The 15,858-nt window shown below is 40.7% G+C and overlaps 1 protein-coding gene across 2 annotated transcripts in view; it reads right to left on the bottom strand.

The window, feature by feature from the left end:
• LOC129732749 (probable nuclear hormone receptor HR3) overlaps positions 1-2,509 on the bottom strand; it is a 511,429-nt gene extending 508,920 nt beyond the window's left edge. The window contains exons 1-2 of one of the 2 annotated variants that reach the window (XM_055693934.1): positions 2,396-2,509; positions 1,459-2,038 (exon numbers count right to left, since the gene is read on the bottom strand). In XM_055693934.1, coding sequence (XP_055549909.1) covers positions 1,459-1,477 — 19 coding nt within the window. In that variant the 5' untranslated portion in view covers positions 1,478-2,038; positions 2,396-2,509. The remainder of the gene's footprint in view (positions 1-1,458; positions 2,039-2,395) is intronic. The other variant, XM_055693935.1, reaches the window with a different exon arrangement.
• Between the last annotated feature and the right edge of the window lie 13,349 nt (positions 2,510-15,858).

The raw sequence follows: 15,858 nt of genomic DNA, 5'->3' as shown, positions 1-15,858 counted from the left end.
TCCGAGTCAAAAAAATCAGAATTTTTCATTGACTCTGCATCAGAAAAAAATGATAAAGCATAACAACAAATATCTACCATTCCCACTCCAAATTTTATTCAATCCAAAAATTTTACCGTTTCAAATTCGCCACCGCTCGTAAGCGAAAAGTACTGTTCTGTTTGTTTTTCACTTTCAGTTTACCGTTCCATTCGGTTAAAAGAATGAACAAAAAATCCATGACGTTGCGTCCAGTGAAAACTACACCCGGGCAGCACTCGGCTGAGACCGGAGATCGTATCAACTCTAGAACACCGAAACTGTAATCTTATGTTGGTTTCGACTGCGATTCTCCGACTCTCTTTCGCGGCTTCACTTCACTGTTCATACGCAATAACGGTTCGAAGCACGGATCTTAATGGCTGCTGAGCTAGCCACACACTCTCGAAACCAGTCGTTCCGGAGTGGATTCATTAGAAAACCAGCCGTACAGTTCCAAAATCGGTAAGAGCCTAAAAGTATAATTTTGGCAAAACGCTTAGCCACAAAATGGATACGTCTGCTCAAAAGTGTGAGAAGAAACTGAATGAAACAGTAGTAGTCATAAACTTCCTCTATTTTTGGGCCGGGATTTGTCGGTCCGACGGGGTTTGAAGTACGCACCACGTTTTTTCTATGTTTGTGTTTTCGGTGATCGTCGTTTCACTTTCCGGATCGGAAAAGTGCGCCAAATTGCGCACCGGAACTGTTTGTTCTCGACTGGGTTGGTAATGGAAAAGGGGGACCTAGAAAAAAGTGGGGAAATTGACTTTTATCTCATCTTGCGTTCGTCTGTTAATTGATACCGCTTAGGAAAGGTTTACACTGTTAGCGAAAGGAACACATTATCGAAAGGGATCACAGAGTACTGCTAATTGGATTTGCGGGATTTTATCATGGAAAATTGGTTCCACAGCAGTATCTGTGAATTACTGTTTTAATTAGAAGAACTGAACTTCTAGAATTCTGAAATATTTTTATTATTGAGAGGAACAATAATATTTCTGCCAGGGAAAAGAAAAAAATCGCGTCTGCCGAGAGAAGACTTTTTGTCCATAACAGGTCAAAGAAGTTTTGCGCTATTTACATAATAATTCAGCATTGGCGTAGCGTAGGGGACGAGGGGGTTGTCCGCCCCGGGTGTCACCCTCTAGGAGGTGACTCCGATGAGAAAAATTTTCATATGTGTCACTTTAAAAAGGATGACATCAGTGAGATGTGAGAGTGAGATCAGAAACCCATGAAAATGATATGAATTTGCTTCTGAGAGTATATTCTCAACCAATTTTCCAAAAATGAGTAGATTTAGTGACTTTATTACCTTGTCATGATGCGTGTAAAACCTAAGATATCGTAGCAGGAAAAACTTTTTTAAACTCCTAGGGGCTCGAATACTGATCGATAAATAAAATTTTGAATAAAAACCAGTATTTGACTTACCTCGTATTGTGCTGGGCATCTTGCTTCACCTGGATAGCTGCCGGCTGCTCAGAAGAAAAATAGAAGCTGTCTATCGTTCGTTAAGAGTACTAATATTCTTTTTTCACAAACGTATCAATGCTGAGATAACGACGATGTATCGAATAGTATTGTGTTTCTCACTCACTACATTTACACGTTCCATCAATAAATCACACAATTTTAACCCTCACAATTTTAATAATCATTTTTCAAATCTGCACGATAATAATTTTGAAAACCGGCCAAATACAAACTGACATGATAATCATAATCCTAAAACTTATTTCACGACTTTGACGGGAACATCTTTACTGCTTTGTGAAACATTCTTCATCCACGAGCCTGGTTTTTAGCATTTTCGTTTGAGTAATCAGATAACTTCCTCGGTATAGAATCATTGTTGATCACATTTGCACACTCTTTTTCATGATATTTTGTTTCGATTGATACATTTAACACTGTACAATTCATGTTAAATATTTGTTTAACACATACGCAATCGTACATAAGGCAACCAATCATCCCTTATTCAATCCTCTCCCTTGAGTAAAGTTGATACCTAGAATCAAAACACAGAATAACGCATAACGCCACAATTTGTTTAACAATTTCGCTGGCCCACCAAGGTGCCAATCATTTCCACCGGAAAGTTACACTAAATAACCGAAACAAAGACTGAACAATCAACAACAATCCCGAAAATTATAGTGTAAGCGAAATGCCCCTTTCCGCAAATGGCCGCAACTGGCTCTTCCCCTCGCGTGGTTGGCCTCACGGCGACACGGCAACGCATCGGAACGGCAAGAACGGAAGCCCGAAGATCGCACGCGCGCTCTAGGCCGGACCTTTTGCCCGGTCCAATCACACGAAAAAAAAACGGCCGCTAGCCGGGCGAAAGTCAACAAAAACAACACACAAAAGACACCGCAAAACACCGCTCACTGGTCGACGTCGCTGTTCGTCGGTGGCCCTAGCTGTATGGTAATCCCGCGCACAGGGTCCCGAGGAATGTGACCTCGACAATGAGCGCTCGAATGATTACTAAAGGTGCCACCGTCAACCGTGGCGAAGAGTCCGCCAGAATCATACAGGCAAGAAATCGTCGTCCCCACAGCGTAAGAGCGACATCGACCATCAGCCGGTTTTGGTCCCTGGTCTGGCCCAGCAGCAAAAGGTCTCTCAGAACAAAATCATCGTCATCAGCTCTGGCCACAGTGGGTGAAGGGGCGAGCACTGCGAGGGAAGAAAACAACCGAGTCACCACACACTGGAAACCGCAAACACCAGTGCCAGTGCGACAGAGTGGGAGCATAAACGCGTGAGGGTGGCAAGGTTGTGCGAAACAGTCATCGAATTCAATCGCACACGGTATACAGGACACTCCTGGAGAGCAGCATTGAGTTCCGTCCTTGGTATGATCAAGAATGCTGAAGTTTCCCGCTGCTTGACTTCTTCCAGAACTGCAAGAACTCAACAGGGCCAGTATCGGGTCACTCATCGATGCGTTGTCGTCACCAGGTAAGTGAGAGAGAGAGAGTGCGCGAACGAAGAGTAACGTAATGTATGCTGACCGCAGGCTGTGAAACATGCGTGCAACATGGAAGCGGTCTGTGCTGTTGGAAGTCTTTTGTTTTGGGCTAAAGCGATACCATGACAAAGCGTTTTCAAAAGGGTCTGCTTTGGAAAATGCGGGTACCTAGTTTGTTTTGGTTATAATGACTCTGACATTGATGTATTTTTGCAGCAATAATTGCACTGTCATTGCGTTGCAGTTTGTTTTGGTCATTCAGATTCCACCGAAAATTCTCGGCCTGTCGTCTTACAACAGATTTCTAAACAATAATTTTGACAAAATATGGCATTTCAGTCGTTAAATTCATTGACAACTAGCACTTCAAATTCTCCTATTAGACTATAAAAACCAAGTAATCAATATTATGAAAAACACTAATCGTCACCTCTTCAAAATTAGAACTAAAAGAAACTAAAAATTAAAAAGGGAACGGTCGTCAGTGGCCAACCGACGCAATTAAATATTTCGAAAAAATCAATCTCAATCCTCCCTCGCGCTCGAAGAATAATTTTTTTTTATGAATACACTTCCATTTCTTAATAAAACTGTTGAAGTTTTCTGATCATTGTATTCTCAAGTATGCCTTATTACACTGTATTCTTTTCAACTTGAATTCAATTTGTATTACTTTTAATACACCACTTCTCCAACTTTTTTCTCAATAGTAGTATTGCTAATAATAGAACCATACACCCGAACAATACTCACAATAGATTAACGATTTTACTCACAGTAATAAGTCCGTTTAGATAAATACTACAAAATATGTAGCCCTACGAGAGCGACTTTTAGTCACAAAGACAGAATCCGGCTATTTGTTCCTTGGCTTGCACATGTTTATTCTTAGGCTTCCCATAAACCCTTTGTAATGAGCAATTCTCGCTGAAACTAGGCCACTAGGTGCACAAGGTCCTTCAAATTTGATATAAATGACATAGTTATTAGAAATAGAGAAAAAATGATAATGCCATTTTTGTTTGATCGAATTTGTTGACCCCTTGGTCACCAAGGGGCGAAACAGTTTTCAGAAAAGTTAAAATTTTAGCAGTTCTTGATGTATTATTTGAGCTTTACCTCTAAAATTCGTTATATAAAGTACTACAAGTAGCACTTTTCTGGCGTACTAGTGGCGTACTAGTTGTAGCATTAATCAATTATAATATATGGTGCTAGTAGGGTTATAACATGTGCATCCACTTGGTCTCAGTAGATCGGTTACTACATTGACCGCGCGGTGTACGTTGAATATTTTAAAACTTAGCTTGGAAAATAGGTTCAATTGATGGGTTAACACTGATGCTCACCTAATTTTTTTCTTGCATCCTGTAGCATTTTTTCTCAGCTTTCCAATGCTGGTCTCAGATCGAAAATCGGTAGTTTCGAACACGGTCAAAATTGCATTTTTCTGATATAATCCAAGATGGCGACCAAATTCAAGATGGCGGCCTAAATTCTGATTACTTCAAATGAAAGCCCTATCATTCCTCTTTACAGAAAAGTGCTACTTATAGTACTTTACATAACGAATTTTAGAGGTAAAGCTCAAATAATACATCAAGAATTGCTAAAATTTCAACTTTTCTGAAAACTGTTTCGCCCTTGGTGACCAAGGGGTCAACAAATTCGATCAAACAAAAATGGCATTATCATTTTTTCTCTATTCCTAATAACTATGTGCATTTATATCAAATTTGAAGGACCTTGTGCACCTAGTGGCCTCGTTTCATCGAGAATTGCTCATTATCAAACGCTAATATTTAAACACGTTTTGATCAAAACTAATCGTGCCAGCGTTGAAATCGACGGACGTTATAGTCACCTGCATACGTCGTTTATTTACAACGCGTAATATAGCAAACATAAATTACCCTTTTTCTGTGAACTTATCACTAAGATCTTTTGTGTCCAGGTGTTTTCTGTCTTCCGCACTTCATATTGGCAGTATTAAAGTAAGTGATACGCTTATCATTTATATCCTTACTTGTGTTTGAAGTTTTACACTTCCGTTTCAAGTTCACTGCTCTACTTTACTGCCCATAAAAGCATAAATGTCCCATATGACTTTTTGGCAAATTTGAGTTTATGCTGTCAACGTATCTAACTTTGTTCATATATTCGTATGCCTTGATAAAATTTGAAAATTTGTTCTGAAAAATACTGGAAAAATACCAAACCTTGCCTGTTCCATATTGAAAATAAAGGCATACGAGTCTCATTTTAGGTATATACTCAATTGTCTTATAAAAACAACATTTCACCTTTGTTATCAGTTAAAACAAAAGTGTTCACATACAAATATCATTGACTTAAATAAATTAAAACACACAGTTAACAATTCATGTTTACAAGGTTCAATTAAAAATGAACTAGAGACATTAAAACTGAATAAAACTTATGGGTAGTTTCGAATAAAATCGAAAGTTAAAGTGAAGTTTTTTCTGGCAACTGTTTCCGGGAATTTTTCTTAGCATCTGGGATGGGTAGAAAAAAAGTGTTCATAAGTGTACGATCTGTATATATTTCTTGTGGACTCTTAAGAAATTTCATTGTAGACTCTATGTCGAACGAGTTTTCGTCTATCAACTGTAGTTGCTCTCTGGTAAATAACATGCACCGCCTCATGCTACAATCCGTTAAACCCAAATAACTATATTGCAATTCTATGTTTGATTAACATAAACTGTTCACATGATAGACACAACAAGGAATAATTATAACTGCCTTAGCTTTCTTAGGATGCGTGGAGACAGATATGCTTTTATTTTTTCTATTTAGAAACAAAATAAAGGCAAACGAGTCCCATCATTTATTTCCAGGCCTTGAATTCATGCCATAGTTCTTAGAACTCATGAAAGTACCAAATGCTTCACCTCATGAACATACAGTTGAATAAAACATACTTTTAGTTAAATCATAGTTATTTGCTATCAATTCAAGATTAGAACTTCATTTGCAATTTTCTCAACTGTGAGCATTTCCATATGTGACTCTTATACTTGTATGGGCAGAATACTGAGCCTATTTTTATCCTACCAATATCGGCAAATTACTTACTTTACTTTACTTTTTTGGCTAACGGACCGTTCACCGGTGTGGGGCCGAACGAACTAGAGATGTCCAGCTTCTTCTGTCTTGGGCAGCCGTTCTCCAGTCTCCCCGTACACCAGCAGATCGTGCATCTTCTTCCACCGCGCACATCCACCGCGTGCGAGGCCAAACGGAGTCGACGGCCTCTTCCTGGTTCTCTACTGAAGATAGTTTCAGCGGCTCTCTCGTCAGGCATCCTGGCTACGTGTCCAGCCCACTGATGCCTGCCCCGCTGTATTACCTTCACTATATCAGCCTGTTTGTATACCTGGTACAACTCGTGATTCATGCGTCTGCGCCACACTCCATCTTCCAGTTTACCGCCAAGTATCGATCGCAGAACTTTACGCTCAAAAACTTCGAGCACTCGTCGATCAGCTTCCTTCAGCGTCCATGCTTCATGTCCGTAAAGGGCCACCGGGAGTATCAGCGTCCTATAAAGCGCTAGTTTTGTGCGAGTTTGCAAACTACGGAACCTTAGCTGGTTACGCAGTCCGTAGAAAGCCCTGTTCACAGCTGCAACTCGTCGTTTCACTTCACGGCTCATATCGTTGTCACATGTCACAAGCGTACCAAGATAAACGAATTCGTCAACCACTTCAAATCGCTCCCCATCTATCTCCACCTCAGCACCAACACCAGGGGGACTGCCGCGCTCTCTACCAGCTACCATGTACTTCGTTTTGGCAGAGTTAATGACCAGCCCTAATCTCGCTGCTTCTCTCTTAAAAGGTGCGAAAGCCTCCTCCACGGCCTTACGGTTGATACCGATGATATCGATGTCGTCCGCAAAACCAAGAAGCATGTGAGATTTCGTGATGATCGTACCGTTTCTTTCGTCGTACTGCACCCTCAAAAGCGATGTTAAACAGTAGGTTGGAGAGCGCATCCCCCTGCTTCAGTCCATCCAACGTTACGAACGCGGCTGATGTCTCGCCAGCTATCCGCACGCACGATTTTGTTCCCTCCAGTGTTATACGACTCAGCTTTATTAGTTCCGTAGGGAAACCGTGTTCCAGCATGATCTGCCACAGCTTGTTTCTTTTCACTGAGTCGTATGCCGCCCTGAAGTCCACAAACAGATGGTGAGTCGGTAAGTTGTACTCCCGGAACTTATCGAGGATCTGTCGCAGGGTGAAGATTTGATCCATCGAGGAACGCCCTTGTCGAAAACCAGCTTGGTATTCATCGGCAAATTACACATCCCTGAAAAGAGACTTCACCTAACGTTACTCTGTCAACGCGAAGGAGTCTTATCGAAACCTTGTTCCCCGTACCAATATCGACAATTACAATCTCCTAAAAAAAAATCAGGGCACAAGTAGGCGGCACTCGAAAGAGATATTCGCTGGGCGGTACTGTTCTTTGTTCGTTACGTGCCGATTCGAAGGCGAGCATCAAGACTCGGTGCCTGTCAGGCTCCGCTCTCAGTGCTATGCGTGCTTTACTGCCCATAATTGCATACCAGTCCCACCTGTATTCTTGTCGTTCCTATAGAGAAGTTATGGTAAATGTCTATTTTATTATATCATGTCGAAAATATGGGAATAAACCACGCTCTACAGCTAAAATAACTTAAGCAAGAAAAATACCTTTACTTGCTGTTTTCTCAACTTGATGTAAATGAAGACGAGACTGATATGCGATTATAGGCAGCATTACTAAGCTTGCTGTTGTCTGTATCAGAATGTTTTCCTTCAAGACATCAATTTCAATAGCATTCTCCCAGCAGATCATTTAATTGCTGTTAAATGTTGTAACAGATTTTTCAGAAAAGCTTCACCTTCGAGACATCAAAATCGTCTAGGTTCATTAAAGCAAAAGTAAGATGACATATGTGAACGGGGAGATTCTACAAAAAAAAAAAAATTCACGGTAGAGGTGTCTACTCAGTGCGTACTTGCTAGACATGCTCACACGTAATTGATTCATAGTTCGCGGAAATTCGGTCTTCCACTACCACTTGCTGGCGAGTTAGTTTTGAGGCATGCAGGATATTATACAAAGTCAAAATCGAAAGATTTTCGCTTTTGAAATAGTTTACCGTGAACTTTTTGCCATGATTTTTGTGCAGTTTAGTTATAACTGTACAATGCGCTTGCGCAATGCTCCTTGGTCCGACATTAATATGAACATAAGACTCTCATTTCTATCTGAGTGTGTTTGTTGTTGAGATAGACAATCTCAAACCGATTTAAAAATTATAAGTCTACGATAGTTCGAAACCCCTCTCTCCTCTTGAAAAGAGGGGCCCCATACAAATAAAACACAAGTTTCTTCATATCTCAAGATTTCATCAAGCAATAACTCAAGATTTCATCAAGCAAATGGGTACCCTGGTACCCGGTCGAGCACATAATGGTCAATGTGAATGATTTTGTATCCGAAGAATTATCATAACACGATACTCATTCAAGAATCCTAGACCCATAGACAGGGAATCCCTTTTCACGGACGGCCACGATTCCAATGTGAGGAATCCTAGGGAATCTATGCGCCCATGTCCCATAGGCAGGGCATTCCTGAGGATTCTTTTTTCAGGATTCCTTTTCACGGACGCTCACGGTTCCAATGCGAGGAATCCTAGGGAATCTATGCGAATCGTATGTGTTCGTCCATGTGCGAGATAGAGTAGAAAATGAAGAAGCGTTTCAATATGGTTTGTCGGTACTTCACGCGTACATTCGGTTCGCGTACTTCTTACACGTAGCATATCGACTATATATCAAGAAATGGCAAGCAAGAACTTCGGGAGAAGAGCAACTTGTGTCGGATATGAAAAATACCATCCAAACAAGATTCAAAATTGAGCTTGGTCTAATCGTAGATAAGCCCCGCACTGGTGGCGGCAAGAGTAACGATGGCAATACCGCACGACGATTTTTTAAAAATTGGAAAATATCAGCACAGATCACAGGAGTTCATCCTAATGCATACAGTTGTAAAATAATATTTGAAACACTAGCATCTGGTAATGCTCAAAATACAAATATTTATTACCCTTATAAAGTTTTGTTTTCAGGATACGAAATCAACTGTGAAAAATTCGAAGCATATGCATTAAAAACCGCTCGTCTGCTCGTTAGTCTTTATGATTGGTACCCAATGCCGCCATCGGTGCATAAAATTCTTGTTCACGGGGCTAAGGTAATTTCAAGCTTTCTTATCCCTATTGGGTAGCTAATGGAAGAGGTCCAAGAGTCCCGGAACAAGGATATTCGCAACTACAGGGAAGATCATACTAGAAAGTTCTCTAGAGTCGCAACGAATACGGATCTCATACATCGGTTATTGGAGACATCGAATCCAGTAATAACATCTATTAGAGGATTCCCAAAAAAAAAGCGAAACTCCACTATCGCAGAAAGCAAGATCGATTTTGGTCGTTTCTGATGACGAAATTTCTACTGAGAGTGATAGTGACAGCGAATAATGACCCCTTATAGATTGACTTTAAATATCTTTTCGACATAAACATATAGTTAAAATCATTTTACCTTACATTATTATACTTTAATAATCCGAGAGACATTCCTTGAGTAAAAATAAAAGTTGAGAGACCATAGCAGTGTTGAATAGTCGATATTCGAGCGCATATTTTCGAATGCAGAGGACAGCGAGAGACAAAAACCGGTATCTGGATTGGATACTGTTTGACTTATACTTTAATATAGAAATGGTTTAGTCTGCAGATATTTGCAGATTTGGCAGATAGGGGAACTGCTCCATTATTCATCTCATTAAGCCGATATTCACAAAGAATGCACGGATTAAACACCAAATTTTCACGAAATCATTGAACAAATAAGCTAAATATGCTTACGTACTTTTATGGAATCGTTTAGCATTGTAATTTAGTAAAATTAGCTAGATTTATCCTGAATTTGTAAAACAAACCATTTTTCACAACGCTTCCATATCCATCTCAAAACTTGAATCACTGCTCAATTATTCATCTCACGATGCCCCCATATTCATCACACTGTTAATCATGGATGAATCACATTATAATGAATAAACGTAACCGCAGCCCGTCGTAGTAGTTACCTAGATATCCGCTGCAGTTGTTTACGTGTAAAATAGGTAACCTAGGTAACCACTACTGTGTTGTAGATTTATGTCAATTATGTCGGAATAATTCAACATTTTCAGTATGATTTTTTCGTATCGACAGAAACCGATTTGGCAACTATTGATTTTCTTCAACGCAGTGAAAACAGATGTGAATACATACAGTTGAAATTTAGGAATTGTAAAAATTTATCTCATATATTTCTGATAATTCAAGCTTGTTTTAGGAAATTTGAGGTGAACATTTCAAAGATTAAAGTATTCTTAGTGTAGTTAGTGATTTTGTTTAGTGATTAAAATAAAAAGTGGTCCGCTAGTGATGAAAAAAAAAAAACTTTGGTTGGCTGCTGAACGAGTCCCGTTGTAGCCGTATAGAACGATGCGCGGATTCTGTTTTCTGAGGTAGGTGATTGAATTAAATGAGTTTCGAGTGCAGATGCCCGACTATAATATCAAATTTAGTGCTGTAAAGTGAGTTTTTGAGGATTATACTTTATGAGGAATCCAAAGTGAACTAAGAAGAATCCCTTCCATGGATTAGCAGTTTGGTTTAAGAAGAAAATATCCGTTTTTGCCTGTTTGTTGTTTGAATGAGATGAATATACGGGCTGAGATGAATAATGGAGCAGTTCCCCCATCTGTCGGTGAAATAGTACATTATTTTAATAAAAGTCTTCAATAACTAAATAAATATAAGAGATTAAATAAACATTCTTAAGTAAAATTGTATGTTTTGTTATAACAAACAACATTGTAGAACATGGGAAAATTCTAGAGAATCACTATAATATTTATGTTGCAAAAATAGATTTTAAGGGACATTCTGTAGAAAACTCCACAAAAGTCCATTTAAATAGGCAGATAGAAGTATGATATCTTCAGCAAAGTCGTTTCTTATAAAATTTTCCACAACTTTGCCGAACAAAGTGGATTTTTATATGCAAAAAATAGCAACGTAGAATTCGTATCTCGTTTTTAGGTGGATTGATCACAAAATCGCAACGTCTATAACATCGAGTATGATTAATGAAACCACTTTTCCGAAGACACTATTTCTCTAAAATATTTTTTTTTTTGGGTCAAAACAATTTCGATCACGTTTTTGCTGCAATGTGCCCCGGTTGGTAACCACTGAATTGCACGCAAAAGAACTGTGTCTACCTTTAATTCATATTCAATTTGTGCTTCTATTTTCTTGTGCCAGGAAAACTAGAGATTTTTAAGAAAAAACGTATCTCGGACCGGAAGATAAACAAAAGTATTACGCACTTCAATGGTCGTGAAAATTAATTATCGGAACCGGATTTTTACAGATCCAGACCAAACATTAAAGGAAAAACTCTATGGTACATCGTAAGACACCTGGAATAGTGAAAATGAGCATTGATTTAGAGCTTTGGAAAGTGAATACAACCCGAAATTGGGTCAAATTTGCGTAGAAAATCATAAATAGGACAAACGGAACTGGTATTTGTTTCAACATTTTCAAAACAAATAATATCATGTTTTGAAGTTTATCTGAAAATAAATCGTTTTGAAGACAAAAAAAAATCTCACGAAAGGTGGAAATGGTAGTACGAGTATTGCTCAATTAGTTGGATTAATATTAATGGTATATGTATGACACGCCCTTCCTAGCTGGTCTCGAGGTACGATGCTGGTCTAACAAGGCAGTCGTCTTAAGTTCGAGAGAGTCGTCTACAGGAAAATATCGCGATCAGAATAGTACCCGAACAATATGGAATATCTTAAAAATCAATGCTTCAAACCTACCAACCACGAAGGTCAAGTGTCTCACGAATTTTAAACCTCAACTAGTTTGTTTGCTACCAAGGTAGAACAACAATGCTATACTTTCTCCTCTTATTAAGTCCACCAGACATCGTTTGAGCCGCCATGAGTCAGCTCCGGTGCGGTGTTTAGAAGGAGGCTAATAATTTCGCAACTTTTGTTATGACTCACGGAAAGCAATTCTCGAAAGGTCGCCCAAGATGAGCGCAGCGAAAACGAAGTGCCCCAGAAAACGTCCGAAAGTCAACGACCACGGCGAGCCAATTGCCGCCCCAAAACAAAACCCATGTGCTTTCGGCGGCGGAGCAAAACAAAACCACCGAAGATACTCAGCTCGATAAGAATCGCACCGCGCCGCTGGAACTCAACGCGGTTCGCTCTCAGATGGAGGATACCTGGTTCGCTTGCCGGATGATAATGACGATGATGATGGCTCCACGCACACCTCGCACCCACCCAAACAGAAGAAGGTGGAAGATCGCTCGCACACAGCGTCAGCACGCTACTCGTCTTCGTCTGGTGTAGTAAAACTTCTGGACCGGTTGAACCCAACCAGCAGAGTTCATTCCTCTAGATTTTAAGCGAATCGGTGGTGGTCAGTCGCCGGCGTGGTCTCGAGTGGTTTCGGGCAGAGGAGGATAGTGACGTTAATGCTTGTCGAGGCCATACAGGTGAAGCAATGGCCGCTATGGCGCGCAAGAACGGAGTAGATGACGGAGCCGGTTCTGGCTGGCGATGACCGTTGTTGGTTGTTGTTGGGCTTTGCTTTGCTCTGGGATTTCGCTGCTGGAGGAAATTCGAGCTTAGAGAAGTCGGACCGACGGACGGAGAAAAAGAGAGTGAGTTTTAGCCTTTCCGCGAACGGTGGATGGAGGGGGAGGGTAGAGTTAAGCGAAGCTGGCATTAAAATTGGCGATAAATGTTAAATACGGTTGGTGGTTGTTAGCTGCTCGGTTAGCCCGGGGGCGATATCGCAGAATGGGCAATCGACGCTTCCTTTGGGTGCAATTCGAAGAGTGAAGAGAGCGGTAATTCAAGTGATTTCGACGGAATGGTGGAAAAATTCCTACTGGCCGATCGACAGTTGAGTTGATGGGCAGCAGAGTGGGATGGAAACTGGATATCTGGATACAATGTTGCAGAGAGACTTAACGATTTCGTAATATGTTTTCCAACTGAAGCATCAATCAGTTATCAGCTTATTGTCTTTCGATGTATTATTACACACTCCTGAAATAAACTCCTGTTTGTTCTGCTAGTTGATAATTTGCTCATGTAGCAATTTGTGGTTGTTTTCAATGGGTCTGTTACTTTCATTAAATTAATATCCCCTTCTTAGACAATTATTCCCAAGCCGTATATAAATAAAATAAGATAAAATCTTGTGATCAGACGCAGTAATAACCTTTGCGTTGCACGTTATACAAAAAAAAAGTACTGAATCACCGAACTGAAAATGTTATTTTTCATACTGCACTAACTACAGATTTCAATCTGCCCTTTATCCCTTTCAAACGACTATATGATAATAACATTTTCAACAATTTTAATTTTTTTTTACTTTTGAGGCAAAAAATCATTGTTTGTTAAAACTGTGTGGTAACCAACAAATAAAGAAAGTTTTACACGCATCGAAGAAAACCAATAATCCAGAAATTAAGGATAAAAATTCAAGAAAATTCACTCATAAAGCAAATATGGGTTAGAAAATAATTCCGATAATTTTAACAGTAGAAAGGGGGAATTTCAAAAATGATTCTAAGCGGTTGAATTTTTTCTAAAATCCTCAAACGTGCTTGATAGACTTCTGTTGATCAGAATGACTTAAAGTTAAGCGAAAATTAATTAGGAAAAAATGATATAGAATTATGACCCATTTTCTTCACTGAAATTGTTTTTTTTTTTTTTATTCTCGCTGATTTTCCGTCGGTCTAGTTCCGCCACTGTTGTGGCCAATCACCGACGCCCAGGGAGGCGACTCCACACCCAGGACCCTAACTCACGAACGACCCGCTTATTAACGGACCGGCGCCAACGGCTTTGCTTCCTCATGCGATGGAAGGCGTGATCCCAGAGATTTTTCGCCTCAGAAAATCTCCCGGTGTCGGCTAGGATTGAATCTAGACCAGTTGGGTTGGTTGTGAGTGGATCACGCCACCTCACAACCATCGACACCTATGTCGGCGGTGGGATTCGAACCCAGGCGTCGAGCGTGGTTGGCGGAGACGTTACCAACCACACTAGGCCCCCGCTCAACTAAAATTGTTAATGTTAGAAACAAATTAAGCAGACTCAACTCGTTGAAAATTTTCAGGAACGTGGGGAATGCCGGTCCCCATCTCAACCTTCTCGTGGTCGTATGCTGTAAAAGGCTTTCGTACGCGTTTGTTTTCCCATATTGGGCGACGTATAACAGCGTCCGATTCAGAGCGGAAAGTTGAGGTATAAAATGCGGTGTTTCGCCAGTTGTATCCGACGGTCCGGCGGTCCCGTCGGGAGACTAGGCTTTGTGGTCCTAGTAAGGCAATACAGTGAAATAAACACTAATTGGAACAATCGATATCGATTCAGGCAAACGAAAAGGAACAATGATTGAAAACTCGGTACTTAAAACGTCAGAACTCTTCTACTCAAACCGGCACGTGAAGGCATCTTAGCCAAGGAACTGCGTAAAGTGAAGGTGGAAGTCACAGCCATCTAGGAAATGCGGTAGTACAAGACAGGAACCACTTTTCAATACCACAACTACAACATTGGTGGCGACAGAGGTGAACGAGGCGTCAGTTTCCTCATACATGTAAAGCAGAATAATTGGATCAGAAGGTGGTTGGTGGTCCATGACAGTTTTACTAATATGGGAGTTTTATTAATATGGCCGCGAAACCCGTTAACCCGAAGAAGGTGTTCCATGAGCTTCTTGATGAAACATATGGAATGTGCCCAAAACCCCAGCCCATGTTTTGCAAAAAAAAACATATACAGAAACACACATAGCAACATCCCAATGGCGAAACCTGCTCTCATTTCTCAGACGCCATCGACTCAATCATTATCTCGTGGTAGGGCCAATTCGCACCCGGTTGGCCAACGTTCACAAGTCGAGCACTTCGATGAGGATACTATTGAACATTCAGAGGTTGTCAGCTGACGGACGTGCTATGCAGTACACTCGGAAGGATGATGAGCAGATTGGTGATCTAAACGAACAGTCAGCGATACAGTGTGCGAGGTCTTGGGTACGACTACAGGAGCCATTGGTTCAATGCGGAGTGTCAAGAGGTAACGAATGAGAAGAACCAGGCTCTTGCTCGCAAGGTGGTGGCAACAAATTATGTGTGAGGAAAAGGTATCAAGAGGCTAGAGCAGCCTTGAAGATAGTACCCCAATGCAAGAAACCTGATCGAGTTTTTAAGGAAGCTAGGGCTTACTCCTTCTAGTTTTTATAAAGTGGTAAACATCCAATCCTGGTGAAACATCCCTCAAGATTTCACCTGCGTCACAATGTTACGCCGACGCACTCGTATCATGGCAGCATGTCGCCAGTTTCTTGAACGTCCTACATTTTCGAGATTTCGAGCCTCTACGCTTTGTACCGGTCGGATTTGAGACGAACACCATTTTTGCGGGATTGTTATCCGGCATTCTTACAACATAGCTTTAGCGACTTTCTGGATACTGGGCTAGTCGTAGAATTGCGTCAGCTCGTGGTTCATTCTTCGCCTCCATACGCCATCTTCACATATTCCACCGAAGATGTTCCAAAGCCCACGACGTTCGAAAACGGCTAGTACTTGCAAGTCCTCCTCGAGCATTGTCTTATGGGCGTCTGTACATGGTGAACTTGGTTAGGGGGCGAA

Source organism: Wyeomyia smithii, chromosome 3 (genome assembly GCF_029784165.1).
Source record: "Wyeomyia smithii strain HCP4-BCI-WySm-NY-G18 chromosome 3, ASM2978416v1, whole genome shotgun sequence".
Taxonomy (NCBI): domain Eukaryota; kingdom Metazoa; phylum Arthropoda; class Insecta; order Diptera; family Culicidae; genus Wyeomyia; species Wyeomyia smithii.
The sequence above is the reverse complement of the archived record's forward strand: the minus strand, read 5'-3'. Positions and strand labels throughout refer to the sequence as shown.